The sequence below is a fragment of the Opisthorchis viverrini genome, assembly GCF_000715545.1.
Source record: "Opisthorchis viverrini unplaced genomic scaffold opera_v5_9, whole genome shotgun sequence".
In the NCBI taxonomy this organism is placed as follows: domain Eukaryota; kingdom Metazoa; phylum Platyhelminthes; class Trematoda; order Opisthorchiida; family Opisthorchiidae; genus Opisthorchis; species Opisthorchis viverrini.
In genome coordinates this window covers 1,614,831-1,634,233 of record NW_008751665.1, presented here as the reverse complement: position 1 = coordinate 1,634,233, position 19,403 = coordinate 1,614,831, and the positions used below count along the sequence as shown (strand labels likewise).

The following is a 19,403-nucleotide window of genomic DNA, read 5'->3' as shown; positions in this document are numbered from 1 at the left end:
TGATGCTCATGACATCCTCACATCCTAGGAGAAGCAGCTATTAGCGAAATACACCAATTTCCAGGTGAGTCTTTCGGAAAAACAAATTGATTTGCGAATGAGTGTATTCCAACTTGGGTTCAAGTAAAACATAAGGTTGACGGAAACTCGGGGACTGCGCCTACGTGATAAGCCCCAAGAAGGGCGAAACCGCTCGTGGGCTGTCGACGAATTTCCAACAACCTTATGAGGAGTGCATATACAAGTGAATATACAAGAATCAACTATCTCCTTGGGTCGCTTCGCTCTCATATTCTCCAACCTGCTGTACCCGTTTGTTCTTCATTGGGGCTCTGTTCTGTTTTCCCACGAGTTTTGTAGTTTCATCCACTATTCGGGCTTTCGGTGGAATCAACCACCATTCTGCCCTATCGAACTTTAAGCATAACAGTTTAGACGGTAAAATCGATGCACCTCACCTTTGGTGTACTGTACATACTGCATACGTACTCCCTTAACACTTATCTATATTTCTGTCTTAGCTCGCCATCCTCCCCCGAATCTTTTAGTCTTTAAGGACTCAGATCTGTCTCTGTCCCATTGAGTACGAACTTTTGTGACAACCTCTGTGGTCGATGCAAATGCGTTTGAGAAGGTGTTTTTCTCACTCCCGCTAGATGCTTCACTTCTCCCGGCTTAGTATTCCTTGAAAATCCCGAAGTCCCCATCTCCTAGTCATATCTGCATCGGGGTCTTTCGCCCTGCCCCTCAGTTATGGGGCGTTTCCAAACTAAGGTCATTTGCGTGATTGCTACTCATTACAGACACATTGCAACCTATATTGTATCACCAGGATATACAATCTCTTTTTTACTCGTTGACACATTGCAACCTATATTGTATCACCAGGATATACAATCTCTTTCCTTATTTACTCGTTTCTACCATGGCAAATGCTCCTTCAAATCCGCTTCAACGGGGTCTTTCAGATTAGCTTTTAGTCATTCCATCTGCTTACGTGTTCTAGTCAACCCTACCGAGTTTTTGCTGCAGCGAGGCTACCTAAAGCCATTGTTGGTACACAAATCTTGTACGAAATCAAATACCAAGTACCAAGTAGATCTGATCCCATATTCGTTCATTCGACGATTTTCCATAGGAACCCGCTCACACCTTCCCTAGTGTATCAGGACTTAGTCAGCGACCAGAACGGGGTGTTGAATCGCTTTTGGCTTGTACAGGTATACTCATTTAGTCTGGTCTTGTGCCACAGTAACATACGGTCATTGTGCGGACCTAGATAGTTTTGTCCGGTGTCCCATTTTTCCATACCCACATTGGCTCTCAAAGTTCACCCATTCCCCACATGCTCCGTCACCCTGAGGTCAACCACCATGCTCTCCGACCTTGCAATCTGACCTTGCCCGTTTGATTGGTCTTTGGGTTCCGTTGTTGGTCTTTTGCTACTTATACATTCTTTTGTTATCAGTACGTACTGAGTTGCCTATGATTCCTGTCTGTGTCTCTCACTATGGCTCATGCGTGCATCTGATCCTGTTCCAGCGACAGAGCAGGACCATGCGAAACCGGTCCTTGGATCAAATCACCATAGTAAGCTCTTCACAGTGCTTCGTACCAAGCCAAACTTTTGTCGTTTGGCGTCAAGCAGTGTTTCACTCTCAGAACCCGTAGGTGCATCCTGTACGAGTGTCCTGACGATACACTGTGGTATCTAATTTCAAACGACTGATTTGTCCACATAGATGAAAACAGCGTTCTCACAAATCACGAAATTTCATCCGTCATGTTTACTTTTTGGCGCTTTCTGGTTTTGTTTACTCAGCTTGGAAAAACCTGTTCTATGATTGACAACTTCCTTGGATCTGGTCTGTCTGTCTGTCTGTTCCAGTTCGTAGTATTTTTGCAGCCTGACTATTCAGCGATTACTGGTAGTTCTTTACTTTAACTATTTCAACCAACTATCCTGTCTCACGATTTAAACATTTTGAAGGCTTAAATGAACACTGGGAAAACTTTGGCAATATCACTCAAAATTTTGTCTTACTGGCTGTTTGCCCATACACTGAAACTACCTCCCTTTGGAACACCCCACCATGCAAACGGAATGGCATGAGATTTCCCGATGAACCTGATAAAGTGTGTTTTGTCCTAAAGACTGTAGCCCTGAATCTGCCAAGGATAGTTTCTATGACGCTGTAGATGCCTTTCTACATCAGGCTCAGATGTCGTTGTGGTTGCTGGTGATATGAACTCCCAGGTAGGTTGGCTAAGCGCTGCTGAGGCCCGATTGGGTGGTCGTCTTGGTTTGGACACGAGACGCACGGACAACGGAGACCGCTTACTTCAGATGTGCGCCGATCACAGGCTGTTCCTTTGCAGTACGAATTTCCGGAACAGCGGACATCGCTTGACAACGTGGTGCCCACCATCAAACCAGCGCCGAATCCAACTAGACCACATCGCCGTCAGTTATCGGTGGCGAGGGTCGATCACCGTCTGCCGCTCCTTCTGGAACACCGGTGAGGACTCCGACCATGCACTTGTGCGCTGCTGCTTTTCATTGCGCTTTTCAGGTTGTTCTAAGGGACAGCAACCTTTTCTGAGGGTGATAGGTAATTGCAGAAGGAGACTCATGATGTTTCGAAACTTGGGCAGCCGGAGTTTGCTCAAGCCTGAGCGTGAGCTAGTTTGAGATGGCATCTGAAGACGAGAGAAGGGAAAAGTCGACGCACATACTGACTTCTTCATAAAACAAGAAATATTCGTTTCAATTAGGTCTGCGTTTGTGTAAGCCATGTGTCTTCAGTTTTGCAAAGCACTCACACCAATTATTGGCGGATGAGTGCTTAACGTTGGGCTGATCTCCCAAGTTGAGTCCGGAAGATATTATCGCATACTAAGATATACGTAGTGACAACGAGTTCCATTAAATTTTGGGCATTCCTCAGGATGTTCATACAAACCCGTGCTCTTATGAACGGTAAATCAGTCGATGAACACGTAGAAAACAGTGCACCACCGATAATCCGTTAGAATTTATGCCAGATGTGTTTTCGCAGGTGACTTGACATCGATTCGACAGATGTTGATCGAAATAATATAATATAATATAATATAATACAATATAATATAATATAATATAATATAATATAATAGGTCTATTTCTGGGGCATTTCGCTTTCAAAGCCCCCAAGCTTCGCCTTTGATTGCGGTGCGCCATACTTCAAACATGCAAGAGAGTTATCCCCACCGTTTTCCCTTTCTGGGCGGCAGGTAATATAAAAAACATTCGTGTCAACAGCCGGCACGTTATTGTTTACTGCAGCCTCTAACCGGTAACTTGTCTTCGTCTGTAGCTACCCTACCCAACCCCTGGATGAGCGTTATCGATCCGCTTCAGGAAAGGTCTGTGATGACTTTCTAACCTCCTTTTGCCTTAGTATGGTCAGCTACACGATAATCCTCCTTTTCCAGATGCCTTCCAGCTAAATGCCCTATAACAAGACCTAACTACGAAGAACTGCGCCTCGGCCACAATTTTGGGAACCGTCTGTTCACACCTCTACACTTCCTACCCAACTTCAAGGATGATTGTGTAACTGCTTATGAGCTTAAATGTGCAACACTTAGTCATTGGACGCTCTTCGTATTTGCATGTGGTCAGGCCGGTTCGCATCTAAAGCACACCACCACCCCGCACTGTCTCCACCAAATAATCGATAATCGCTTTTTTAATCGGGTGGTGTTGCCTCATTAAGGCAGCTGGGAGTTGTAGCCACTCTCAGCCGCCTGCTATTTTGGACCGAAGTCCAGTGACACCAAATAGCCACAAAGCGCTCTAGACAGACCCATGGGTCCATCCTGGTCTTACTTCATTACGATCCCCAGCCCATTCTAACTGCTCGTGCAACCTCGACTGACTCGGCCATGACGTTCATGCACGGGGCTGTCGACTAACTCGTCGCGATATAATATAATATAATATAATATAACAATTATAACTATAATATAATATAATTAATATAATATATTATAATATACACCGTTCAGCTGTAACACCTTCCCGGTGCTTGGTCGCCATGCCACCCGAAAGAGTCACAAGGGCTCAGATGCTGCCAGGTGTCCAAGCCTAGACATGACTAGCCAAGTTGTGTTGGAGTTGGGTTCGAACCACGGATCTGCCTGCCACTGTCACTTGACAGTTCAACAAACCAGCCGTTTGAACCAGAATTTGTACATCCTAGGTTTTGTGAACCGTCATCTGCGCAGCTAAAAGTATACTTATTTTGTGACGGCGCCGCACTAGATTAATCACGTTGAATGTCACAAACTAATCATCCCTTGATGGCTGTGTTAGTGTAAACTATGTTCCGCTGTGATATGTGGCCTGTGTCTGATCGTTTTGAAGCGAATCGGTTCATAGGCGAGCTCAAGATAGATGTCGCTGAAAGTGTGAGGTCGCCCGATAATTCACAGGAAATTTGGCATAATGCTGTTGGTTCTTAGGTGCTTCCGCAACGTAGTCCAGGAACTACCAACACAGGGAATAGGCCCTGGATGCTGTGGGCATTTTAGGTAGTCTTGAGAAATCAGCTTGAATGACATACATACACTCATACTAACTCACCCACAAATTACCAGAAAAAAGTTCCTGATTATCCTGAAGTAAAGTGAAGGGGCTGAATCCCAGGCATGTAGCTTATGCTCTCCTGGCCGACATATCCCGTACATATCAGTTGTGTTTAAAAACCACGGAACAAGCGACATCTGCGGCACTGAACGGACATTGCGAAGCATCAATGTTAAACACCGATGTTATGCTGTTGATGATGATGGCGTTCCTGAACGTGACCTGACAAGTTGAGCGCTAAACAAAATCACAGGTATTGCTAACCTTGAGTGTAATGCTTCCTGAGGAAAGGCTATATTCCTGGTTTTTCGGCGAGGGGGAATAGAGAGCAACTGGATGGTTTCCAACAGCCCAGAGTCGACTGGATCAGCAGCAGCTTCCGTCGTTGTCTTCAGAAAAACGATCGCTTCACAGTTGATGGATTGACTGGCTTGTCGATCCGGCTCCACTCAATTGTCCTTCGAGTTGTGTGTGGCAGATGCCATCTAGTTCTTCCACTGTGCAGTTGTTGCGCTCTAAAGCTGTTGTCTCCTCTTGTTGAATAGGACGCATCTCTAACAGATGAGGTAGTCTTCTAAGGTGTGCCTTGTTTTGTTTTTAAGGGGGAAGCCTTGGGAGACCGTGCTGCCTAATAGGAAGAGGATGACGTACAGTTCACTACCCACCGCTAATTTCCAACTGTTGATAAGCTAACATGGCAAACAAAAGGACCAGACAGGTTACGACAGCCTCGTCCATTAAGTAACTTTGTAAAATAAAATAAAATAAAAAAGCTAGTTATGCAGTCCCACCCGTATCCCACATGTACGGGGTGTAGGGTGTTAATGTATCATTGAATGAAACCATACATGTTTACAGACGATCTAACTTGATGTGCTGACGGTCTCATCTTTTTTAGTTCAAATCTTAGTTCTTAAGTCCATAATTTCATGGTACTGTTTGGTTACTTTTAATATTTATTGTACAGGCCTGTATCCAAGAGGCAGTTATTGGAAGCAGAAGGTGACTTAAGGACGTTTTTTACAAAATACACTCATTTGCAAACAAACTTCGTTTTGCGAGAGACTCATCTGGAACCCAGATACATCCCCCGCGAAAATTTTTCCAGCAACCTTTTGAGTAGTATAGTACGCCTATGCCCTTTACAGACTATATAAACACTACCTTGAAGAGTGCAACTATCAGTTATCCGCGTACTGATGATGTCTTCTCGAACGGTGACGAAACGTTTCCAAATTAATTACCAAGCTCCGTAAACAGATCAACAGCCACCTGATCAACAACCAAGCCACACGCTTTAATCCTTAAATGCTGTCTTGGTAGCACTGCACAGATCGGACGGAATATTATGCCAGTACTTCGAATTAATCATCGAAAGTCCGCCAGAGGAACAGGTGACACTTCATACGTCATGATGGTGAGACCACCTACTTTGTCGCGCCTGTCGTGAGCATACTCATGGTCCCATGACATGTGAATGAAGCACGAAAGCCTCTTTCAGGAACTAATTGGTGTCGACAGCTGCCAATTCCGTCGATAGAGATCTGCTAACAGGACATGCGATTACCTAGAAATGTTAGCAAGTATGAGCTCCAAGCAATGTAACTAAGGGCTCAAGAAGACGTTTGCTTGAACCGCTACGAAATCACTTATATGGTTTTGTAAGGATATTTGGAGAAATTCATCGGAGCTCGGAAAAACTGCCGGTGAAAAGAAAGTACAGAAGAGTGTAACTGCGCATTCACCTTGCTGTGGGTAGGCTGACACTCTCTGCCGAATACCTCCGACGCACATTCACACACAACACAGGTTCATTTGCCCTCCGTCACTGTTGCCGAATCAACATTGAGCATCATTTGAGCGACCCAGATTATCTGTGCACTCCCACGTTCACTTACGCAGTTCATCTGAAGCGTTGCTCCTGCACATCCTGTGTTCGAAATTCTATCAGATGAGGATAGATCTTTGATGAATAGACTAGTAGTTTACCGGTGCTGATTTCGCTACCTCAAAACGTTGAATCAACAGGTAGTTCGTCAAACGTGGTTCATGATTGGCCACGTGACTCATGAAATCTGTCTTACGCACATCATTGGTTGAGTTCCGGAAGCTAACCCAGTATTGCACACTGTTTATGTGTTCTTTCCACGATAACTGTTCACATTATCGGTCATACTGATGGAATGAACAAACGCGAAATGTTCCCACTACAGCGTGCACCCCAACCAAGGCCACCATAGGTTTGTCCTAACTTCATGTTTTTTTTCGGCGTGGGGACGATTTAATGAGCGAATAACCGGAATCATGAGGGGCTAGAGAGAACTATCCAGCGAGATGCGGATTTACTACTTCATATCTCACTGATGTGGCTGTTTGGCAGCTGACCACTTGGTTTTATTCATCTAATTGTGTTTTTTTCCTCAGTTAGCCCCAACAATATAGGATGTTTAAACCACTCTCTTTCTGTGCACATCACACTCGAAATCATGCCAAGTTTAAAACTCCGCGACCCCATGCTCAATATGGTGTTTTGTGTTTTTCCGCGGACTGCGTGCATATCAGTCATTCAGTGGGGGGTGGGGTACCATCAAGTTCGACGGAACTGACAGTCCCGTAGGTTGTGGGTTTGTCACAAAATGTTACAAATTAACTTGTGTGGTCCGTTATTCGTTTTCTGAAATGCTGCCTGACACTGTACAGCGAGTAGGTAGGTTTAATTTCCTGTGTGACTAGTTGCCATCAGGTGGGTCTCTGAATTTTTTTCTTTGTCGAATTCGTTAGGCCAGATGTGAATTGAAAGCCTCTCAAGTAGATGGTTAAACATGTGGTGGAAAAATTGTGGATCGCTGTGCACCCCTCTGGACAGACTACCTTGATCGTTGGTTATCTTTTTCCTGTTAGGGGAAAAATCATTCAGCTGTAACACCCTCTCGGAGCCTAACTGCCTTGCCACCCAAAGAAAGTACAAGGGTTGGGATACTGTCAGGCTGCCCAAACCTAGACAGGTGAAAACGAGATGCAGAGGTCGGGTTCGAACCACGGACTTTCCGGTCAATAAATTCGCGCTCTGACCACTTGAGCTATCTCGCCCTTCTCGTTAAAATTGAGCCGAGAGCATCCCATGAAAACCTCTCCACTGTAAAAATATAAAGTACGTCAGTAGTGTGGTTCTCGTCTCCACAGCAGTAGAATTTTTGTATGGTCTTGTCTTACGCGAGTGGGAACAGGAGGAAATAGGAAACCTAATGAGAAAAATGGAATTGGATGCAACGACAAGTACTGTTGCACTTATTTGAAAAAATGAATATGAAATTGAAATGGGTTTCTTCGTTCTATATTTCAGTTCTACCCAGCGGTTAAGAGGCGAGATGGGTCGGTGGTGAGGTCGTGAATTTACTGACCGGGAAGTTTGCGGTCCGAACCCGACCTCTACCTCTCGAATTCCACTATCTAGGCTTGGGCAACCTGGCAGTATCCCAGCCCTCGTGCTTCCTTCGGGTGGCATGCAGCTAGGCTAGGGTGCTACAGCTGAACACAATGGTTTATATGAAATCCCATGGGGCCCATACTGGTCTCTCCATCCAGTTAATTTAAACTCACGGATGCTCGTTGTGTTGTGGAATTTGCCAGTTGAACAAGCCTGTTTGTTGATAAATCTGGGTCGTTGGTGAAGAATGTTCCCATCGTATTTCTTCTTGGGAGAAAGGACTGTTAATGGTTTTTGTGGTTCTCTCCTGTTCCCAAAGTGCTTGCTTAAAGGATTGCTTCACCTTTGAGTAGTTTTTTGCAATTATGGTAGCCATGGTGGTGGTATGGGTGGATGAAGAATGTTCGTCCTCCGTGTATCAACGTAACACAGTACTCACACGGTTGCTGAAAATCTTCGTCGAATGGTTGTCGGGAACCATATAAGTAGTGTATTATGTCCATACAATGTATTGCGATATTTTGAATGGAGTGCCAACTGAAACATAAGGCGGCCTGGTGCAACGCACTCAGTTGGGCAAAATGATCATAAACGAGGGATTCAGCTGACTTCCAGATGAATCTCCTGTCAAAAGTAAATTGGTTTGCAGATGAGTATATTAGTTCGTCTGATTCACTCAGAACGGGAATCCGGGGTGAGTCAATCAATCATGGTGTTCATTAGTTTATCTATCCACAAAACGTGGACACCGACCTTATGACTGTAATTCATAAGTCATGGGGCGAAGAAGCTGTTCCGTATTCCAGATATCAATCAGTTGGCTTCGAGAGTCGCGTGTTCTCGCATTAATGTTGGTATGATTAGCGCATCGGTCTGAGAATTCCCGGGTGGACTGCGTTGAAACTGAATGCCTCTCATTCTCTTCATTTGAAGTTCTCTGCGAGCAAGACGGATACAGGATTTGTAGAATCCACGCTACTCTCGTTTAGAAACTCGTCCCCCTGCTCTGGCACAATCGTTCTGGCGAGTCCACACTGAAGAGGGGAGCTCTTATTAGAGCGAGAGTTTGAACTTAGTATACCTGACATGCGAATTGCCACGTCCGAATAATGGAACATGTTCACGCTTGAGTGATGTTGGGTAGCCTTGTCCATCGCTCAAGTTGACTAGTCATTGGGTTAGTGCGAAATCCCGTAGCAGCAAAAGCGTGTATTCGCCGTCTAACCACTTCGCACTATCAACAACTATTGTGTCGCTCAGCGACTGACTTTTTGCATTGATCTCCGACGTAATTGTCAGTCTCAGTTCAACAAACAAACGGTGAACACTGGTAAGTAGCGGCTGTTATTGTTAGCCTGCCATGACGCAGGTCGAATTGTCCGTGCTCGCTACGCAGGGTGATTGAATAAATAATTACGTAGGACTCGGCCTGTTGAGTCGAAGTCGGCTCTCGGTTTTATGCGTTCCACTTTTTTTTCATCCACATGCAAAGTAGCCAGTTTTGCTGTTTTGTTCGTTCGTTCGCTCGACACGGCAACAACTAGTGTGCCTATTCGACGTCCGCACAGAGAAAACGCGAAATTTCTTTGGTCAGTGAACGGAGTGCAACACACAATGTAAACTTCCTACATTGTCCGTCTGGGAACATTCGACCGTGGAACACATGCTGGCCTGCTTCACTAAATCAAAAGCGAAACTCAATTTGGAGTCAGAACAGCAATCTTCATAGGTCAATAGATGGAGCTGTCACCAGATATCGATGCTTTTACGCTGTTCCATCAGTTCATTGGATCTTTTTTACCGCTGGGAATGAAACATGATCTTCCTTGTTACAACATACTACTCACTTGTATGAGCATACAATAGTAGTTTGTTGGACGACAGACTTACAAAATCCTCAGTTCATAACGTGGAAAATGCGGTATTAGGCGCCTAGGCTCGATATTTTCCATGTAAACGAAGTCAATAGGCAAACTTTCCAATCTGAGAACTGTACTTGCTATATGCGTTACTCACCCCTCGTTGGAACCTCCCTGACGTTCGTCGATGTACGTGCTGGCATAACTTAACGACAAGGTCCTCTGGATCATAACGCGAAGCTGATTCACAACGTATTGGATTTCGTAGCCAGCGCTCGTCACTTACTTCGAGAAACCAGGCCCAATTCGTGAGGTTACCGAATGCAAAGTGCTCTGTGATCGAAGTATACTCGTTAACGATCGAAGTAGAATGCGAAGGACCTTGAGGGACACAATCAGTTACAACCGACCGAGGTGAGTTGGTGGTCGCTGTGTGCAGCCTTCTGCAGTTTGTCAAGATGAACAATTTGGGATGAAGCATGCGCATCAAAACAAATCGCGGAGTCATTCGCAGATGTCGAAATGAAGATTTCTATCACAACACCCTGACTTTCCACGAAGCAGTCAAGTTTGAATGCAGTCCAGTTTGAATGCGCGAAATAACTTTGCAAGCCATCCTCCGATAGGCAGAAAATAGTCGGAAAGACAGTCGCATGCTCATGGAAACGAAGGACAAGGGGAAGTACTGGGATCGATTCTCAGACAAAACGGCTGATGTTAACCTTTGGAGATATTTAGGGAAATTACGACTCATCGAAAGTAAATAACAGCACTTGTGGAATCATCTAGAGCGGGGTGCGTTGCTTGATCAAAAAATCACGTGACTTGAGCCTGCTGGGGGAGCACATGCACTTGGACGAGCTTGAGTTACTTCCATTTTGATAAATCCTCTAAGCGTGGTCGGTTACTCAGCTGAATCCTGGTGGACCCTGGTTCCAGATGACTGACTCCCTTAGTGCAACGACGTACGCTACTAATGAGGCCTGCGATTAATACCTGTTTGCAGCAAAAAGCTTCACCCACGCAAATAATCGACAGTTGAGATGGAGATTCGTTGGACGTCCGAGTGTGTTCGTTCAAGTCAACTCAACGCCCAGAAAAGCTCACGGATACGTCTAAGAACACTGAGTTTCTCAAACCGTATGCAAATGAGTTTTCGATTTTCTGTCCAATTAATTGCAACAGCACTTACTGGCAACAACCGGGTGTCTTTGCTCTGAAATTTGAGCTCAGGACACTTCTGATGATCTTAGTTACGGTAGAACAATTGGGCACAATCAATTTTCACTTTATTTGGGGGTCCCGTAGTATGGTGCTCATCGCCTGGCACCAGACTAATGCATAAAATTCCTAATGCTGATGTTTTGAGAGACGTTGGTAGTTACTTTAAGCCCAACGATCTCCATGAGAGTTGAGTCGCTTTTGTGTTCCTTTTGATCCGCTTCAGCAATTGGCAGTGAGTTTTTTTTTACCTGCTCTTCTATTCCGATCCATAGAGTAGTTGGCGTAATCAAGACAACCTACTGAAAGACTCAGTAATCCGTCGGCGATTTTTGCATTTGCTATGGTTCAGTTCACCTGATAAACATTATAGATGTCTAACAAAACAATTGAAGCGTCACAGTCCTGTTCGTATGATATTTTCATTAAAAAATCGGGAAATATTAAAAGTGCATTTAATCATACCGGTATTCTCAGAATGGCGTGGTGACCACCCAAATTCTTCTGAAGCAAACATAATATTTGTTTTCCCGTACGTGCTAAGGAGACGGAACCGAACAGTGGTTATTGGAAGTGCCATCAGCAATGAGCAGTGCTCACTTGCGGTTGAGTCTAGTCTATACAGGTGCAGTTCAACCGCAGAGAGGACAGCTTGAGGTCACTCAACTACCCAGTGCTCTCAACAGCACAGTGTTACACCTTAGTGACAGATTTTGTCAGTCAATTCTTTTGCAGTATGAATGGAAATCTGGCTGGAGCATTCGACCAAAAAAAACAAGCCATTTGAGTGGTCTACAAGATTGAAAAATCGTCCAGCTATAGCACCCTTTCGGTGCCAAACTACCATGCCACCCGAATGAAGCACGAGGGCTGGAATACTGCCAGGCTGCCCAAACTTACACAGGGGAAGCCGAGAGGCAGAGGTCGGGCTCGAACCACAGACCTTCCGGTCAGTAAATTCGCGCTCTAATCGCTTGAGCAATCTCGCCCCCGACGTTCATCCAATGCAATTTAATACTCAACAAGTGATCACCAGTCTGTCCCTGAGCGCAGCTCATCCCCTTTTGTTTAGCGTGTGCAATCAGTGGGATTCTTCCATTCCCACCGATAACCAAAAGATCGATCGTATACGCATAGACGATAAGTCACTCTCGGATATGACAGTAGAAGAAACCACTGAATAAACGTTCAATCGCCAATGGTCCTAATAGGGGAACACCATTCCCCGGAGCCAACAAAGGTTACTCAGAGGTTTTTCCACCTGAAACTAAAGCATTGGCTATATTACACGGCGCAGTATTTTTCTGGGGATATCTACATTAAGTCCATCCATGGTTCATAGCTACTTTCGGCATATAACCCCATAGTGATTGGAAGGTGATTTTTTCGTGCTTTTGATTCAGTTTCGGGCTCAAACTTGGACGAAGCCATACTCTGGAATATAAGATGGTGCGATGACTCCACAGTGCGTAGTTGAACAAGGGTTTTTGACCTCGGTCCTTTGGAGCAAGATATGTGGTCTTGAACGTACGACTTCAGTAGCGTTATGGAAGTTTCAGAGCGTGCGCTGATTGGCTTACATTTAATGGAAACGCATCAAATTATTGATGCTCGGGTGAATTGAGATGATAACTGAGTTCATAAAAAACGAAGCATGACACAGTCACTTGGCAGTCTAGCTCCCTACCCAACATTCAGCGGTCCATCCGTGTCTTCAGTTACTTTTTATTTCAGTTGTAGAGTCGGAAATCCGAGTCCTGTGACCATCGGTCATCTGGATGCCTCGCCCAAACTCAGCCCATTCGTGTTTGAGCTCTCAATCTTGCCTGCGAATGAAAAAGTGTACGGTAGTTTTTGAAGGCAGATCAGGATTAGCTAAGGTGACTGCGGTGGCAGATATTAGATTCCTGTCCTTTTCTGGTACACGTTTCTAACACGTTTTCAAAACGACCAGGCGAAATCGGCTGTATTCAAATGATGGAGGGCGAGAGAGGGCCACGATCTGATGTGGGGGCACGTTATGAGTACCGTCATTACCTAGTTGGAAGAGGAATGTAGCCTTAGCCCTCTCACTTTATTGTCTTCATTCAAGCCTCCATAGACACACAGTGAATTCAGTTGTAATTTTATCTATTAATCCAGTTCTGACGACTAGTCTCTGAATATTGTCAAGTGACCTGAGGAAAAAGACTATGTTCCCATTAATCATTCGTTGCATTGTATCAAATCGGATAGCACAAATGTCAGAACTGTCAGCTTTTCGGCCCGCAACTATGGGTGACCTCAATCGAGACTCCGAGATCACATGGTTTGTGCTGGTCGAACCGCGTGCCTGCCAGGTGAATTATGGCAGTCGATATACTCACCTCGCCACCAGGCCATAATGGGTAGTCTAATGTCTACCAAAGGTTAAATTTCGCAGTACTACACAAAACCCACATAGATACTCACCAAATCGTTATCAGACCAACTGTTTTTTCCCCAGTTATTTCGACACTTTTGAGAAAGACATTTCAAATTTAAAGGGCGGATAACTACAGATCAATCCTGACTAAGGTATCTATTTCCGGAATGGCTTCGTTCTACAGTACATTCTTCGTCCATTAATCCTCTCTGCGACAACTCCAGCCCTGATATGGCTGTTGTTCCTGGTCGCGGAACTAGAGCAGTCATCGGTTCTAAATATAACTATCCCTCCGACGCTGCCAAATTCGTTTTTAACGTCCCCCATGGCGTATGAGTGACGTTCACTTCTGGCTGAGCATGGGTAAAACCGATAAAAGAGTGGAAAAATAAGAACAGCTAACTTCAGAACCAAACAATAAAGACGGGAAATGCCAACTATGGACTGCTAAAATGAAACGTGTGGTTTCGGCACTCAACTGCTCAATAGCTCCCCACTCTCCTATTCAACCAGGACGTCTGCCAGAAAGGACGTACTAGCTAGCTTTATTACATAGGAAGTAACATACTGTGAACAAAGTGACTCACCTCCAAAGCTCCCTTTTTTAATACATATCCCGAAGTCGAGCTGGCGTCAGCTGTCTTAGCGCTGGTTTGTTTTTCCGGGATAGTCGGATCCTGGAATGATCAGATCAGATCCGGTCTGAGACATCGATTTAAGATACGGGTTCATTTTGCGAATTGTGTTCTGCGCTTTCGGAAGCTCAAAGAAAAATCGTGCCGAAATGATGAATGAATCGTGAATAACATAAAACAGTAAAACAATGAGGTTTAATTTTAGTTGCTTCTTGAAAGGCGTCATCCGGATGACCTTTTGAGAATTTCGCACCCTCGTAACTGGTTCTTAGGTGAATGTGTTTTCGTTCATTATTTGGCCACATGAGGGAACGCGATCAACTTCCATTTGGGCCTAAAACACTTGATTCTCGGACAAGTATCGCCCAAGGGACGAGATGGCTCAGTAGTTAGAACGCGAATTTACTGACCGGAAGGTTCGGACCCGACTTTCATCTGTTGATTTCTCTGTCTAGGCTTGGGCAATATCGCAGCCCTCGTGCTTCCTTCGTATAGTTAGGCATCGAAAGGGTGCCATAGCTGAACGAAGTATCACTCACAGATACTCTGATTCTGTGTTGGATCTGCACAGTCCTTTAAGGAGATAAAAGACTTCATTCTGTCCAACAAGACTTGCGAGTAGTATATCGATCGCTTACGTTGAAAATGACGGATCAATCAATTTAAAGGAATAAATTCCAGTTCCTGCATGTGTTCGACCAAACAAACTGACTAAAAGGTGCCAATATTCGTGAACTAGATTTGACAGCAGCCCTCACCCTTAAAGCTGTTCCATTCACATTCTACCAGGGTAATGTTTGAATTATCAGACGACAGTGTCAGTTGAATCTGAGTGACCGTCAGGATGAAATGGCTCTCAGGCGGAGGATTGAACTGTCGCTTGGAACTTTACAAACTTCACGCATTACTAAATTTCGGACTTTATAGGTCATGGACCCGATTCACAGATGAACTCGAATTTTTGTGTCTGACTCTTCTAGTGGTATTTTTCCGTTCAGTTAACTACATTGAAGCAGTCATTCGGCGGGCGGTTATTCGTCCAGTGACTGTTCTACAATGGAAACCGTCCCGTGAAACATTGGCCTCGTAATCTCAAGGTTCTTGGTCTTTATCCTATCTTCATTCACGTTTTCAAAAAACAACCTCGAAAGGTTCAGGGAAAACGAGATGGTATTATGAAGATTTCGCATCAAGCTTTCATATAGGTTTAATTTCAAGACATACCGACTTTCATTGGTGTTACTAACGGGTCCCACTGCGTGAAAATCAAACCGCTACGATTTTTTTTAGAAAAATCCCTTGCTTGAGAAGCATCGGACGGAAAAGCGTGTACCCTAGTTTGGAAAACGAAAGAGCCCTTGAGAAGGAGTTTTCTGGAAAGGTGAAAAAACCATCAGATGTGGGATAACATCGAACTTTTGTGATGCGATGGAGTCGCTGTATAAAGGGTCCTTCAAACCGAGGCGACCTGTGGATTTCCCAGGGGATAATGATTACAAAGATGTCGGAGAGAATTGACGATATCACGGAAAAACCATAGTTGAAGCGGCCGGGGGGATTTGGAAAGGACTGCGTGATCATGTAGTGGGTATTCAACATTGTATCACTCACCGTTGCAAGTGTATCTGTGAATTTGCACGGTAATGTAATGATAGTTTAATGGTAATAGACTTCTGTTGAATAAGTTATTCCTAGATCTAATCGTTGTGATTCTGATTTGACATTCGATGGCGGATGTTAGAGACATTTCAATCGTCTTTTCATGGTTTCAAAACCTGCAAACTGCCCTAGATGCAGAGCTACTCCCAGGGTGTTCCAATAAAATAACGAGGTTCCCCCTCTCCTTCGATTCAAATCAGAATGCAATTGCACCTGTTTTCTCATTTAATTTGCATAATTTGGAATGAACAGACCTTGACTTTGGTGGTCCAATTTTGAAGACTAGACAATATTGAAATGAAAACAATTTAAACGCTCACAAGTCAACACCACCAATGTCCTTTTAGTTCGAACGACGAGAGGACAAAAAAAAACAATCCTTGTGAAGGCAGGATGCCAAAGCAAACAACTTCTAGCCCAACCGCTTTCTTTTTATCCACTCACCAGTAACAGTAACTCGAGAAACATTCTGAGTGTGTTCCAGTTGCCTGGTGTTATGATACCTATCCACCGAACCGCACTTGCATAAAAACATAGACCTAAAGCCAAACTCACAGTGTGGATGTTTTGCTAGCCAACGTTCCGTTCATGTATTCAGAGAAAGCAATAATACGTCTGATACGTGGTGCGAAACAGCCAGCATGTAGGTAGACTGTAACCCACTTTCGAATCACATACTTCAATTTGTGTCACAGGAAATGTCTTCGATCCAGGAGCAGAGAAAAGCAACCATATGTGTACCGTCCAACCGGTTATTCGTGACAGACTGGGGGGACGCGTAACAGATCCGACTGTACCACCTGGAGTTGTTGATTGACCACGTAACTGGTGCACTCGAACTGACCCAATGTCCACGTTTTCGAAGTGGGAATAGAAGAGATCAAAAGTGGGCAACATGTGCCGTCTAGTCTCATTTGCCTTGTGTTTTTTTCTGAGCTGGAAAACTGTGCGAAAACTTGTCTAGCGATTTTTCTGCGCATAATATTTTATTTTATAAAATACAGCTAGCCCCGTTTGGATAGCCGGCCGAATAGGATGTTCTCCTACAGAAGAGACCGTTGGAGACTGTGTGTGAGAAAAAGGACGAGGTGGCTCTGCGGTTAGAGCGCGAATATACTAAAAGGAAGGTCCGTTGTTCGAGCCTCTTGACTTCACCCCGTCTAGGCTTGGGCAACCTTGCAGTATCCCAGCCCTCATGCTTCCTTCGGGTAGCATGGCAGCTAGGTTCGGAACAGTTTTACAGCTGAACGATTGTCACTTAGTATTTAGTTATATTTCTGTTAGACTATCACCCTTAGGTTTAATCTGTTGAGTATGGTCCAACTGGCCTACAACCCCCCCTAATTCAATAGATTTCTGGTTGCATTTAAACATCTAAACGGAGTATCACGTGAGGTTTTTCCACCGTGAAGCTGGCCTCCTAGTGATATAGTACTGAAATGAGTAGCGCTCAGCCGTCATCCTTAGAGCTAACACAACAGTAGCTTTCGCAAAAAACGTATACAATATCAGCGAAATACACCAATTTGCAAACGAATTTGGTTTTGCGAGAAACTCACCTGGGAGCCAGCTGAATCTCTCCTTTATGATGTTTTCAAGCAACTGAATGTGCTGCACCAGGCAGCCCCATGTTTCAGTTGGTACGATATTCGAGATATCACGATAGACGTATAGACATATACACTACTCATAAGGTCGCTGAAAACTCTTTGACAGCCCACGACCATTTTCGTTCCTCCTGGGGCTCATTAAGTAGGCGTAGTCCCCAACCTTATATTCTACTTGAGCCCTGATTGCACGAACTTAGTTAAATACACTCATTTGCATACCGGTTTGGTTTTGACGGGAGATTCAGCTGGGTTCCAGGTGAGCCTCCCGTTTATGATGTTTTTAAACAACTGAATATGTGTGCGCAACAATTGTCTTTAAGTCACACATCTTGTTAGTAAGACTCAGATATTCAGTAAAAAGCTGACATCCAAATCGGCTTGGATGCCTGTTCGGTCGCCGCTAGATCAGCAAACCCATTTTCGATTTCTAGCCAAATAATCGTTTTTCAGGAACAATATGTACTTTGTGCACTGTTTTGAGCTTGCAGATAAGCTCAGTGGGAAGAACGAGTACCACTCTGGCCATTATGCAGTTTTATTCACTTACTTAGTCCATTCATCCACGCAACAGCCGCGCGCGTTTAACATTCTGACCTGCTGATTGGGTTGGACAAGCAGCACTGCCTTTGGAATTTGGCAAGTTGCGGTGTTTCAGCTAAACTCTAATCCCATGTCATCACTGTCACGGAGCTGTGAACAGTCGTTGTCTTGTCTTCCCACCTTGTACGCGGTCGAGTTTCTCGCCCTTTTTCCGATAAGAAGGGAATTAGATCGATTGTGGGATTAAATGGATCTTTTCCGCAGCTAATTATCCACTGCGACGTAAACATTTTATCTTATTTTCCTCGGACAATTTCTTATCGTCTTTCACCGGCAAGGAGGACGTCACCTAATCTTAACCCAACAAGATTCGAATTTTCACCTTTCCACTTTCATCAGTCTAGTACATAGTTCCCAATCGGCAGACCGCCGTAAATCTCACGGACTCACTTGGCATGTTTATGGCCCGGCTGTGACAACTTTTTTCGGTAGTACATTCCTCTCAGACAGTCTTTGGTCGGCTTCTACTTGGTCCAGTTGTACGCAGCTCGTGAAATACATTCAGCAGCAAGCTAATCTGTGATACTTACATGGACCCTAGCTGGGTCACTCTTCAACTGAACTTGTCGCGCAAAGACCCTCTTATGTTTCAGACACCATGGCATATCTTTTTGATGGAACGCATCACACATAAGTTGGATGGAAACTCTTCGACGGCGGACGACTTCCTTTGCCCGTATTTGATCTCTTCAAGTAGTCCCCGAGTTTCCGTCAACCTACTCGAACCCACATTGTGTGCGATTCGTGAAATACGCTCAAAAACGATAGATTCAGCTTGGATTCAGCTGAGTTTGTCTTTAAAACCGAATTGGTCTGCAAACGGGTGTATGTCGCGTGCTGTAAAGTTTGTTTGAACAATCTTATCTATTTGACTTATCTTCAAAACACTCCTTGTATGCGGTGCTCCCGGCAAAACAAACTTTTTTCCGATCATTATGTTGACAAATTTTGACCAACCACTGTGGCAGAGCTGAAGAGTTTAGTCAGTGAGAAGACCCTTTATGATATTGACTTAGCGCTTGATTCTGTCGATACGGTAAGGTGCACGGAATCTGATAGTATACAAAGAAAAAACTTTGAAGATTGTGCCTAGTAAACATTTTCAACACTGATTGGATAAACTTGGGTCACTGGAGAAGATGAGAAACGTCTACTTGATTGGATATCACGTTTTGGAATTCCGAACCACCGATCCTTGCGGATGTGACGCTTAAACTCGCTCCATGTATACATGCGATCCTGGAGAAAAAGCATCCAAGCTCTAAAACCAGAAACAGAAGTGCGATCGCGGGCATAGGTTCTGAGGATCGCGTAACTTGTTTTCGTGAAACTGTGTGACTTTTTAAGACCATGTTTTT

The 19,403-nt window shown here is 44.5% G+C and overlaps 2 protein-coding genes across 2 annotated transcripts in view; one reads left to right on the top strand and one right to left on the bottom strand.

Moving 5' to 3' along the window:
* The window catches only part of T265_00880 (hypothetical protein), a gene marked incomplete at both ends in the record, with an annotated part of 79,571 nt that overhangs the window by 44,854 nt on the left and 15,314 nt on the right, over positions 1-19,403 (top strand). The gene's annotated exons all lie outside the window — the stretch shown is intronic.
* T265_00879 (hypothetical protein) lies at positions 25-16,732 on the bottom strand (the record flags this gene model as incomplete). Its single annotated transcript, XM_009164774.1, has 6 exons — positions 25-222; positions 2,212-2,341; positions 7,453-7,720; positions 11,846-12,080; positions 14,129-14,218; positions 16,514-16,732. The coding sequence occupies 6 exons, from the start codon at positions 16,730-16,732 to the stop codon at positions 25-27; spliced, it is 1,140 nt and encodes a 379-aa protein (XP_009163038.1).